Genomic DNA, 11,896 nt, shown 5'->3' with positions numbered 1-11,896 from the left:
TGGGAGACTGTGCATGCAAAACATGATGTACCGCTGAACTATGGTCCTTTTCCAATAACATAGATACTGTTAGACCACTGGTCCATCTCAATCCGCATTGATGGGCAGTGGCTCTCCAAAAGGGGACAAAGGTATTTCTCAGTGTAGGGGAGGACCCGGGCTCAGTGGTGGAGCATCTGCTTGGCAAGAAGAAAGTCCCAGATTCAATCCCCAGAGTCTCTAGTAAAAAAAAACAGGTCAAAAGTGATATGAAAGACCTCAGAGCTCGACACCCCAGAGAGCTGGTGCCAGTCTGAGTAGACAGTACTCACCATGACGGACGGATTGTCTAATTCAGTATAAGGCAGATTTATGTGGTCATCTCCTCTCTGAGCACCTTTAACTGGAGATGCCGGGGACCGAAGCTGGGACTTTCTGCATGTAAATCATGTGCTCTACTGAGCCCGTGGCTCCTCCCTGCTCTACCCCCTTCCTGGCAAAAACCCACCAACAAAACCTGCTGGCACTCAAGAAGCCCATAAATCTGCCGATGTGGGTAGAGGAGCCGATGGATGCCAGCCCCCCTTACGCCCTCCCAGAACTCATCCACCGATCTTAATGCCGTGACGTCAGAGGCAGGGGGGGACCCAGCTGGAATTTCCACTCCCAAGCGGAACGAGGCGCTCGGAAGGCAGGAATTCCAGCGATGCAATTTTGATTTGCAACACAGCACAAGTTTGGGCTAGGACTCTCTGGGATGGAGGAGGAGGAGGAAGGCTGGGCACGTTTACAGCCGCTTCGGAAGTATCCAGGACTCCTCGGGATGTAAGCGGACTCGCCAGGAGATCCATCAACGGCAGGCGAGCCAGCCTGCTGGGTGAGGGGGCTGACTGGCGAGTTTCTAATAACTGATTTATAAAATATATATTGGAAGCCATAAAAACCAGGAGGGGACTGACATGAATTTTTCAAGTCAGAAGAACTGCCAAAGGCACGTGGCGTATGTGAGGGCTCTGCGGGAGTCGGTGGAAGAACCCGGCAGTCAAAGAACGAAAGGGGAGGGTGGGAGAGACAGATGCAGGCACTCTGGGAAGCTTACCGTCAGGGTTCTGGGAATCTGCGTCCTTGGGGATGGTGTACAGGTCATAGGTGCTGTTCTCCAGGTTACTGGCTCTCTGCAAAGAGTGGGGAAGTCAGTCAGACCCCACCTGTCTCAAATTCTCTCAGCTAGGATTCCTTCCAACAGCAGACGTTCGCTGCGATCTGTCCCTTGCCTAAGGAGGTAGATTCAACCACCCTCCATTTCCCAAATTAAAATACTAAATACCACTAACCTCCCCCCCCCCAAGAATCGCACCCCACACTGCATAATGCTGAAGGTCCTTCTGAAATGCTGTACAAAAACAGACTCTTGCAGCCAGTGTTCCCTCTAAGCTGAGTTAGTGTGAGCTAGCTCACAGTTTTTTTAGCCTGCAGCTCACAGATTTTTGTCTTAGCTCAGGAAGGATGGCTCCAAAGCAAACTAATTTATGCAGCAGACAAATTGCTTGCTCAGAATTTTAATGCTAGTAGCTCGCAAAGTAGAAATTTTGCTCACAAGACTTAGAGGGAACATTGCTTGCAGCACTCCTGTTAGTAAGCCAACCTTGATGGGTTTCTTATCATTATTATTTACGGTCAATGTAGACTTTAAATGGCTAATATGGCTTTCCTGATTACAAACAGCTGCAACAGATGCCCTGGGCAACATTTACTACCTGAGAGGTGGCTTACGGCGTGGAAGAGTGACGGAGGCACCTGCATGCATGTAGACACTTTTAGAAACATTCCCCTGAACAGGGACGATGATCCCAGGGATAGGAACCAGAGAACAGGGCCTGTCCTCTCTTTAAAAATTTAAAGTAGAGATGTATGCACACTTGTCATGACTGTCATGGATAAGCCCATGACCCATTCACTGATTAGAAGTAGCCACATTGTGTACCGTTCGGCTCACCCCATCTCAAAAAGGGTATCAGAGTTAGGAAAGGTGCAAAAACGGGCAACCAAAATGACTGAATGGATCAAGCCCCTTTAGGCCTACGCATCTAGGGTGATTTAACTGTGCGTGTACACATGTGGGGAGGCAGCTAGACAGGTTTCTAAAGTAAGCACAAGTTCCTAAAAATAGGCATCACAGGGAGAAAGGGAATACAAGGACATTTTCCTACTACTAGAACCCAGGTTATCCAATAAAACAGACTGGCAGCAGGACTAGCTGGGATACAGCCCCAAAAGCCCAGCTTAGCTTGAGTTGATCAGAGCTTGGCAGCTAAATGGGGCTGGCCACAGTCAGTAGTCGGATGGGGGAGCACCATGGAAGACTGGGGTTGCTATGCAGAGGAAGGCAATGGCAGACCGCCTCTTGCCTTGAGCACCCCGTAGATGGAATCACCATGAGTTGGTTGCAAGTCAACGGCAGATTATTCATTCAGAACCAGTACAGACAACAAGAAGTCCTTCTTCCCACAGAGGATAATTAATGTACTGAATTTGCTGCTAGTAGGCATGGTGGTGGCCACTGGTTTGAAAAGGGGACAAAGCTCTCCTCCTCCAAGAGTTTGTCCACCAAGAGCTGTTGAATACAGCATCCATATGGAACCTCGAGATTCGGACGGAGGGCTGTCGTCTTCGTGCCCTGCTTGTAGGCTTCTCAGAAACATGCTAAATGGCAACTTAAATACACTGGAGTCTCAGAAACATGGTAGAATGGAAAAATGAGGTACAGTCATCCCTAGGTATAAGCTCTACAGACAAGACATGGAGGCATTGCTCTGTATACTAAAGGGGGCTCAGAATTAGAAAACGTTTGGGGAATAAATTCCCCAACAGAAGCAACATGGGTTGGAGATACTGGGCACTAGGGGTTACTTGAAAAGAGGGGGTACTATTGCCCAACTGATCAAACCCTTGAGGCTGTTCTCAGGATGGAGAAGGATATAAAGGAGGGGACTAAAGCAGATAACGTTGTGATACTGGGTGACTTCAACTACTGCCAAACTAAGCCTGTGCTCAAGTCATGCTGTAGAAATGAGATTCCTGAGACATCATTAATAAATGTGCAATGAAACATCTGGTCATAGAGGCAGTCAGAGGGGTAGTGGTCTTGGTTCTGAGCAGGGCTCAAGACCTGGGTGTGAGAGGTAAATGTTATTTTACCTCTGCCGCTGAAGCTTCTGCTAGTGTACCTCTGTGCTGGGGAGGGCTCCTTTTACCACAGAAAGCACCACCACCAATGTTCCCTCTAAGCTGTGGAGTCCTGTGAGGAAAAATTCTACTTGGTGAGCCACTGGCATTAAAGTTGTGAGCGAGCGATTTGGCTGCTGCATAGATTAGCTTGCTCTGGAGCCCTCCTTCCTGAGTGGAGACAAAAATGTGTGAGCCGGAGCCTAAAATACTGTGAGCTGGCTCATACTCACTCAGCTTAGAGGGAACACTGAGTCCACCACCAGTGAAATGGGTCCATGGGATTCAAACCACTGAGCACCACTGCCTGGCAGAACCAGAGGCATCACATGGAACTATAAATATCTCTATTCACTACGAAGCCCCAGGCTGAGGCTAGCCCAATGTGCTACCTACACACCCCAGGAAAGATTTTGACTTACGGTGCAGAGGAGGACGGCATTCTCAGCCGGGTTGTACGACATGTTGAACACGGGGAACTTGGAGCCACTGAGAAGGAAAGAAAGCAGGGAGGAAAGTGAACTGGGACTGTCCGAGTCCCTTTATTGACGGCTGGCAGAGGGTGAGGTAGCAGGAGCCACAGACTGACTCCGAAACATGGGAATAAGGTCTACCAGGTATGGTTCTACCTTACCATAACACTTCACAGTTCATCGTATCTCTGAGCACTCAAGGCTCTTCACGTACATGATCTTAAAATCTTTAGAACTGTTTTTTAAGGAAGGCTGATACGGAAATGACTCTTGCGTTAAAAGCAAGTCTTAGCTCGCCACCTAGTGGTGCATAACTCTAAAAGAGCTAGAACTTCTAGCCGCCAGACAATCTTAGGATCTCCTGGACATACTGCACACATTGCCATAATCACCATATTGTAAATGGAGTGCTGAGAAAGGCAGCCACCTAGCAAGCTCAAGGCAAAGGCAAGATTCAAATAAGCGACTTCCTGATTCAGGGCTCAGTTTCTCAGCCATGACTGCTGCTCTCTCAAAGGCCACTGCATCTATACCGGAAAGCAATGACCCAGGCCAGATTCTGACAATACAGGCATATCACTACAGAAGCCAGCGTGGTGGAGTGTTTGGAGAGTCAGAATGGCAGCGGGTTTGGCTCCTCACTCTGCCCTGGAGCTCCCTGGGTTACCACGGGACAGTCACACCTTCCCAGCTTAGCCTACCTCACCGGGATTGCTGCTGTGAGGATAAAAAGCAGAAGGGGAGAACGATGTTGCAAGCCTCTTTGGGTCCCCATTGGGAAGAAAAGCGGAGTCTAAATATTTTAAAAATAAATTCATTCCCTCATGGCTCCATTTCTGGCTCTGGGAAAGATGAATGCAGAAACTATGTAGGAGAGGGCAAACGACTTGGTGATGGAAGGAAGGGGGGGAGGAGGAGAGGAGATTGGATTTTTACCCTGCCCTTCCTTACCTGAAGGAGTCTCAGAGTAGCTAACAATCTCCTTACCTTCCTCTCCCCACAACAGACACCCTGTGAGGTAGGTGGGGCTGAGAGAGCTCTGAGAGAACTGTAATTGACCTAAGGTGACCCAGCTGGCTTCAAGTGGGAGAGGAGTGGGGGAGTCAAACCTGGTCCTCCAGATTACAGTCCACCGCTCTTAACCACTACACTGAACTGGCTCATAGTACAGGATTAGCTGAGGGGCCTTAGCTCAGCGGCAGAGCTTCTGCTTTGCATGCAGAAGGTCCCAGGCTCAATCCCTGGCAGCTCCAGTTGAAAGAATCAGGTGGAGGGGATGTGAAAGACCTCAGCTTGAGACCCTGGAGAGCTGCTACCAATGTGAGCAGACTTGGATAGACCAAGGGCATGATTCTGCATCAGGCAGCTTTGTGTGATCATGTGTGAATGCGCAAGCTTTTGAAACTGGTATTTCTCCATGCCCAAACCCAACACTTTTAAACGTGATGCAGTGTTGGCTCACTGGTATCACCCAAACTTGTACGAAAGAAAAGAATCCACATTCAGGTCTTAAAGAGTTGGGACATGATGCTAACAGTTCACTATGCCAAGAAAAGCTGGCTCTTTCCACACACCCTTGTGTAGCTCACAGCAATGCCAGAGAGTACATGTGCACGCATGAGGGCACATGTGCTTTGTGCAAGACAGCAACCTCCCTTCCAACTCCTGTGGTTCCTCTGTAGGCGGCAATCCTGCGGGAACCAAGAGCAGCAGGAGCAAGATGAGAAACCTGCGCAGAACAGGGAGCCGAAAACCCAAAGGTGAAGAGAGCGCCCCCGCCCCACCTCCTCAGCTGCATCACGGCCACATCTTTGGAGCTGTTGAAGTCCAGCTGGCGGAGGAAGCGGTCCTTCACATAGTAGAGCATGTTGCCATGCACAGCGTAGGCAGGCCGCTCACGTTCCAGCTTGAACACAATCATACCACCATCATGTCCTGGAAGCAGAAAAGGAGAGACATTTCAGAGGGCTGGTGGCCGTGCTGGTCTGACGGGGCAAGGATCAACCACCTCGTGGCACTTGAAAGACCAACAGATTTGTTGTGGCATCAGGTTTCGTGGGCCACAGCCCCACTGGAAGGAGACTGGAAGTGCTCAGAAAGTATCTGGGGCTGTGGCAGAGACTTGCAACGAACTTAGAGATGTCAGTGAATTCAAACCTGGAATTTGCCCCTACTGCTATTATTTTTAAAAAGCCCTGAATTGGATGGCCCAGACTTACTGAATCTCGGCAGCTAAGCACGGTCGCTGTCCTTGATTAGTACTTGAACGGGAGATCACCAAGGAATACTAGGGTTGCAACACGGAGGCAAGCGATGGTAAACCACCTCAGTTTGTCTCTTGGCTTGAAAGTCCCATAGAAACAGTAGCGTCCACCACAATGTTATTCATGAGGGTCTAATTTTTACACATAGAGAGCTTTGCAGGTGGAGGACACTAAGCCCTCCCTTGGCTTACCTCGCAGGGGACCGTAACCTGAGCACTTCCCCTCCCGCCTGGCTGATACCAGAAGCAAGCTAGGCTGGGAGAAGGATGCTCGGAGAGAAGGGCTGCAGAGAGGTAAGGCAGGAGAGAACAATTCGGCCCTCTCTACAAATAAAGATGACACAGGAGCAAAAAACGTTCCTGCCACCATCACGTCCACTTTCACCTTAAGAGGACAAATGTAAACTCCATATTCAGAGTCTTATTTTACTGCGACTTTAATCATGGTTGTTTTAATCTCTTCTGTGGAAAAAAAAGTGGGGGGGGGGGGGGAACCTAGAAATTAAATGGCGAGCAAGCCAGTTTACATCTCTGCACTGGATGGTTTTTGGACAGCCTCAAACACCACGGCAAGCTGAAAAAGTGGGGGAAATCAAACCTACTGGGAACCTAATAGCGCAATCCTACACAAAGTTACTCCACTGCAATCGACAGCACAAAGCTGCCTAGGATCACACTGTAAAATGATGTGCTGTGAGCTTCTTGGAAGATGGGAAGGGAAATTATTAACAGGTAAGAGAAATGCAGTGAACTGAACAGAGCTTGGATATCCAAAGAGATCTTTACCTGCAGCAAAGAGGTTGAGGTTGGGGTGAGCTGCCAACACCCAAAAGCGATCGTGGTCCCTGCGGAAAGTCTGGACGCCCGTGCTAAGGTGGGAAGTGAGAAACAGATGCCTTAACACACAAACAGCAGAACCTTTTTGCTAAAAACCCATTTAGAAAATACATAATTAGCCCTTTTCCTATCCAACCAGTTTTGCACAACAATCCTTCTCCCCATTGAAAGAACGTATTGTGCCGCACAGTCCTAAAACATTTGGCTCCTCCACCCTTGGGGCCACGCAGGCCAGGATACCTCAGCATTCTTGAAGAACCAAACACGCAGGCGGCAGGAACGCCAGCCCGCCACATTTACCGTTTGGACATATCCCAGACACGGATGCTCTTGTCCTCGGAATTACTGAGGATCAGCTCCTGACGGGGATGGAACACGGCGCAGGAGACGTTGTTGTAGTGCCCACGGCAAGTGTCCACTTCCCAAGCTTTCGATTCTGGGGGTGGGTGGGGAGAAACACACAGGGAGGAAGAGATGAGCGATCACGAACTGCTCTCTTGCGTGAGACTTTTGTGACTGCAATGCCAAGGTAAGTGGCCCATCCATGCCAGGGAGCTTGGGATGCAGTGCTCAAGAGGTCCTTACTGGTTGGGCAAGCAGGAAAAAAAAAAGAGGTCCTTACTGGGAATGGGTCACCAGGCCTGCCCAGCGGCTGTCAGTAATGGAGGGGCGCTACAGCTGTTCCGAGCTCAGGTCCACTGATGTATTTACAAGAGACAACGAGACAATTTTTACGGCCTCAGCCTTCTCCAGGCTAGCCAGAGAGTCAGGGTCACCTAAGGGGACAGGGTTCCTCTCCCCAATATCCTGGCGGCATTTCCAAACCCTTGTACTGCAGCAACCGGGTGCTTTGCACAAACAGGGAAAGGCCATTGCCTTCACATCTGGCTTGGTCTGACCTGCATCAAGGCGATGCCTGTGTTTTCATGGCCACTTGACAAGACACTCTTGCAGTTTCTTCTCATAAGCCTCCCGAGAAGACAGCACCACCTTTGGCAATTTGTTCTACAGCCTAACTCACAGCATGAAGAGTTAACTGGACCAGAATCGTGTTGATTGGAACCAGGGGTCGTTTCGTAGAAAAAGAGCTAGGGGAACTCATTAGCATAACTCATTAGCATATGCCACACCCCCTGACATCAGGGGCCCGGCGGTGGACCTGCAAGGCCGGCGGGAGTGCGAGGAAGCCCCGCGAAGGCCCTCCTTGGCCCCAGGCAGGCAGGGGTGGGGAGAGGCGGGGAGGAAGCAACTTACCCTCCCTCTTCTCCTGCCTCCTCTTGGCTGAATGAGGGCCGGAAGCGGGGCGGCCGGAAGCAGGGGGTGGGGCTTCGTCGTGTGCCCCGCCCCCCTGCACCACACCCGGGGGAACTGCGATCCCCCGCGATATGACCTCTGATTGGAACTAACTGGGCCAACTTGTGAAAGTATGTATCATCATCAGTCTCTGCCCCATGAGTACCGGGTTAAGATGCGGGGGACTTGGCAACATTTATGGTTCGCGCTGGTTCCATCCATAAAGTGCAAACTGCAGGGCTGGTGCAGCCTCAATTTGCCTTGGGGCCAAGCAGAGGACAAACAGTCAAGTGCCATGATCTTGCTATCAGAAATTGGACTCCTTGCTTTGTTACTGGCATTTTAAAGGCAGGTGTGTGTGTTTTTAAAGAACACGTTCTTGCCATTGCAGTGCAAGAAAATAATTAAGTTGTGCACCTCATAGGCGGAAGCACGGTCAGAGAAGGAGGAGGCGAAACCAAACACTCCCCAAGCTTTATACAAGGAGACAGCAACTGTACCCATCAGTTGGAGAATTGGGCTGTCCACACAAATGAAACTGGAGCTCCTGGGCTCTCAGGTAAACTGGAGCGCTTGTGAGTGCCTGGGAACCAGAGACACCACCTTTGCAACCACCACAAGAGTCTGTACCTCTTAGCAGCTTGCCTAATTGTTGACAACCACCTCTTTTGGCTTTGCTTCACTGGCACCCAACACTGGGGAGCTGGCCCCTGCTCAGAGCTGCAACCAGTCGGGAGCAAAGAGTTCAGCAACATCTGCTGAGTCCCCAAACCGATGGCAGCGGTTTGCCACATCACATATTCTTGTATACCATGTGCCCCTCCCCCGACTGTATGGTGCGCACCCCCAGCCTTACCTTTCCAATGTTCCCACCCATGGATCCCACCCCCGTGGCAACATCCCACTCAAACGGGCTCTTCTGCAGCTAATGGTCTCACCTTATAACCACCAATCTGCATGCTTACAAGGACTGTCTCTAACCAAAACAGGTTATCAAGCTGAGCATTCCTACTGAGGTCAAAAAGCAAACACTTAATTGGCGCGTGGACGAGCTACAGTCTGTAAACTTGCCATTCATCCTCCAGATCTTGACCTGCCGATCGTCAGCTCCCGACACTATGAGAGGCATGGTGGGATGGAAAGCAGCCCAGTTTACTCCACGATCGTGTCCCTGGAGGAAAGGGATACTCTCAGACCATGGCTGCCGCTTGGAAGCAATCAATGTAAGGAAGACTGTGGATTCTGGCAAATTCTGCTGTGCATGCAGTTTTGAGCTCTGGCATCTCTAGTTAAAGGGTATCAGGTAGGAGGTATTGACTGGCAAAGGTTCTTCTGGATCCAAGACTCTGGAGAGCTGCTGCCAATCTGACTAGCAAACACTGACCTAACGGATTGTGAATCTAACACAATGTAAAGCCATTTCGTATGTTCACTTGTGGAATGGCCTGCCCGAGGAAGTCATGAGGGCTCCTATCATTTCATGAAATGTGCAAAACAGAAATGTTCTGGAGGGCATTTTTATACAAAGATTAGAACTGTAGTATAAAGGTTGCCTTTTGAATGGCACAGGGCTATAGTCTATGGCAATGATTATTGTATACATCATCTTCATTTTGCTGCATTGTCTTGTACTTTTGTAATTCACTTTCTACATTGGTACATCAAGTCTTAAGACAGGTCTTTAAAAAAAACTGTCTTCCAATTCTGTAATCTTACTGCATTTTGCTAGCGGATGTCTTTTGCTATCTGAGCTGTTTTTTTATATTTTGTAATCTGCCTTGTGACTCAGCAAAAACAGCGGGCTATAAATGAATTTAGGGAACGGGGGCATGGCTTTGGGCCATGGGGCCTGCAGAAGGACCCTGAGGTTCAATCCCCCCAGGCAGCAGTGACTGGAAAGACCTCTCTTGCTTCCCATCAGACCAGGCAACCAGGCAGTTGTCTGATATGGCATAAGGAAGCTTCATACGTTCAGGCAAGAATTGACCAATCCACAGTCGCTTGAGTCCCAAACTAAAAGCAATCTCTGATAAAGACACTCTGACAGTATCTACCGGGTGTACATATTGGTGCCCCTTACTGGGTTATGGAATGGATGGCAGTAGAAAGTGACACCCCCTCCCCCAATGGCTGTTGAGATGAGACAACTCAGCACGATGGTTTCAACAGCAGGTATGCATGGAGCCGTACACAAACCCAACGGTACCTCCAGGACATGTTTCACTACTGCATCGGTTGTGCCAAAGAGGTCTACACCCGTGATCCCCCGGACATCTGACTCCACAGCTCCAGGAGAGAGGTTCTTCTTTCTCAGGCCTTCCAGGTGAGAATAAGAGAACAGTACAGAGGGAGCAAACACAAGGTTATCAGGAAGCCCTGCAACTTTCAGGAATGCTGCTTGTATAAATGTAGAGTATACTCATGAACAAGAGCAAACAGGTAAAGGAGGAACAGAATGGAAGGCAGATTTTCCCACAAACCTCTGCTAAAATCAAAGGGTCATTTATAGAATTACCAGCATTCTCTAGGACAATCAAGTCTTCTGCAACCAGGTGGACAACAGTGACATACAGCCCAATGCAGGCCCTGGTCACACGGGCCGGATATCGCGGGGGGGGGGAGGCGTGGCTAATTGCCCTGGCGCAGTTTGACCCGCGATTACGCGATCAGACGCACCGGCAGCACAACATGGGTCCTCCCGTCGGCGCCGGCAGGTAAACGAGGGACCGGAGGGGAATGCCGCACGCTGGCGCGATCACACCACGGGAGTCTGGAGGCAGCCCGTGGCAAACGTTTACTAGTACTTTGGAGGTACTACTTTTTTAACGTGCATTTTCAGCAGTAAGCCACAGGTGCGCTTCACTTCCCAGATGTAGGGGTGTGATTGTGCCCGGATAATCCGCCCACCATCCGTGCCTCTCCCGCGGCAACTTTGCCGTGTGACCGGGGTTGCAGAAGGCAAAGAATGGTAGTTGGTCTTTGATTGTGTATTACACCATCGTGTATTATGCTGCATTTTAAACCATTCTGCCTGGGGGTCTGTGCCCGTGTTAAGATTTTAAATATGGATTTGGCCATTAACAGGAGTTCTCAAGTTAAGGTAGTAGACAGGGCCCAGGGCAGCAGAAGGATCGCACTCTCCTGTCTGTGTCCAAACATACCTGCTCATCAAGATCATCTTTGGGGACCGTCTTTTGGGTATCTGCCTTAGGCAGTGGCAACTGGTAGCAGAGCCTTCTTGGATGCAGAAACTCAACTTTGGCTCCCCTCCCCCCAAGGAGGCGCACTCCCCTTTTTTCTTTTCAGGACATCCGACCAAAACTAGACATCATCGGATCCTTCAGTCTCTTATATCAGGGGACGGCTCTTCGCACCAGGGAAAGCGCCGTTAGTCTAATGGACCCACAGGAACTGACCCTTTATTCTGTTGCAAATTTCCTGGCTGATCTTTCTACTGCTGTTTTTCCTTGCCAATCTCATTTTTACGGTTAAATCGCTACACTTGATTTCACAACCTTTTAATGTTTTAAACACTTAATTAAGTCTTGTTAGATCTAACTGTCAGCCAACCTGGGTAATAAAGTGATGGGCAGCGTGGCCTAGGGGTGAGGGTGCCAGGAAAAGGATCTGGGAAACCCAGGTTCGACCCCCCACTCTGCCAAGGAAGGCTGCTGGGTGACCTTGGGCCAGTCACACACACTCAGCCTACCCCAGGGTCCCCAACCCTCCTGAGCCTGCGGGCACCGTTGGAATCCTAGCACTGGATGGTAGGCACCAACTCCAAAGTGGCTGCCATTAGAGGCAGGGCCAACCACAAAATAGTCTC

General features: G+C 49.9%; 1 protein-coding gene across 1 annotated transcript; it reads right to left on the bottom strand.

Annotated features, from left to right (window-relative positions):
* Window positions 1-1,078: 1,078 nt before the first annotated feature.
* Window positions 1,079-10,386, bottom strand: LOC107117055 (coatomer subunit alpha-like; the record flags this gene model as incomplete). The annotated part of the gene is made up of 7 exons (XM_015419086.1): window positions 1,079-1,154; window positions 3,627-3,693; window positions 5,462-5,612; window positions 6,727-6,809; window positions 7,078-7,213; window positions 9,142-9,241; window positions 10,277-10,386. Coding segments are annotated over 7 exons (723 nt in total), but the record flags the coding sequence as incomplete, so codon positions are not given.
* Between the last annotated feature and the right edge of the window lie 1,510 nt (window positions 10,387-11,896).

This window comes from Gekko japonicus, unplaced genomic scaffold (assembly GCF_001447785.1).
Source record: "Gekko japonicus isolate JY-2015 unplaced genomic scaffold, Gekko_japonicus_V1.1 scaffold8019, whole genome shotgun sequence".
In the NCBI taxonomy this organism is placed as follows: Eukaryota; Metazoa; Chordata; class Lepidosauria; order Squamata; family Gekkonidae; genus Gekko; species Gekko japonicus.
The sequence above is the reverse complement of the archived record's forward strand: the minus strand, read 5'-3'. Positions and strand labels throughout refer to the sequence as shown.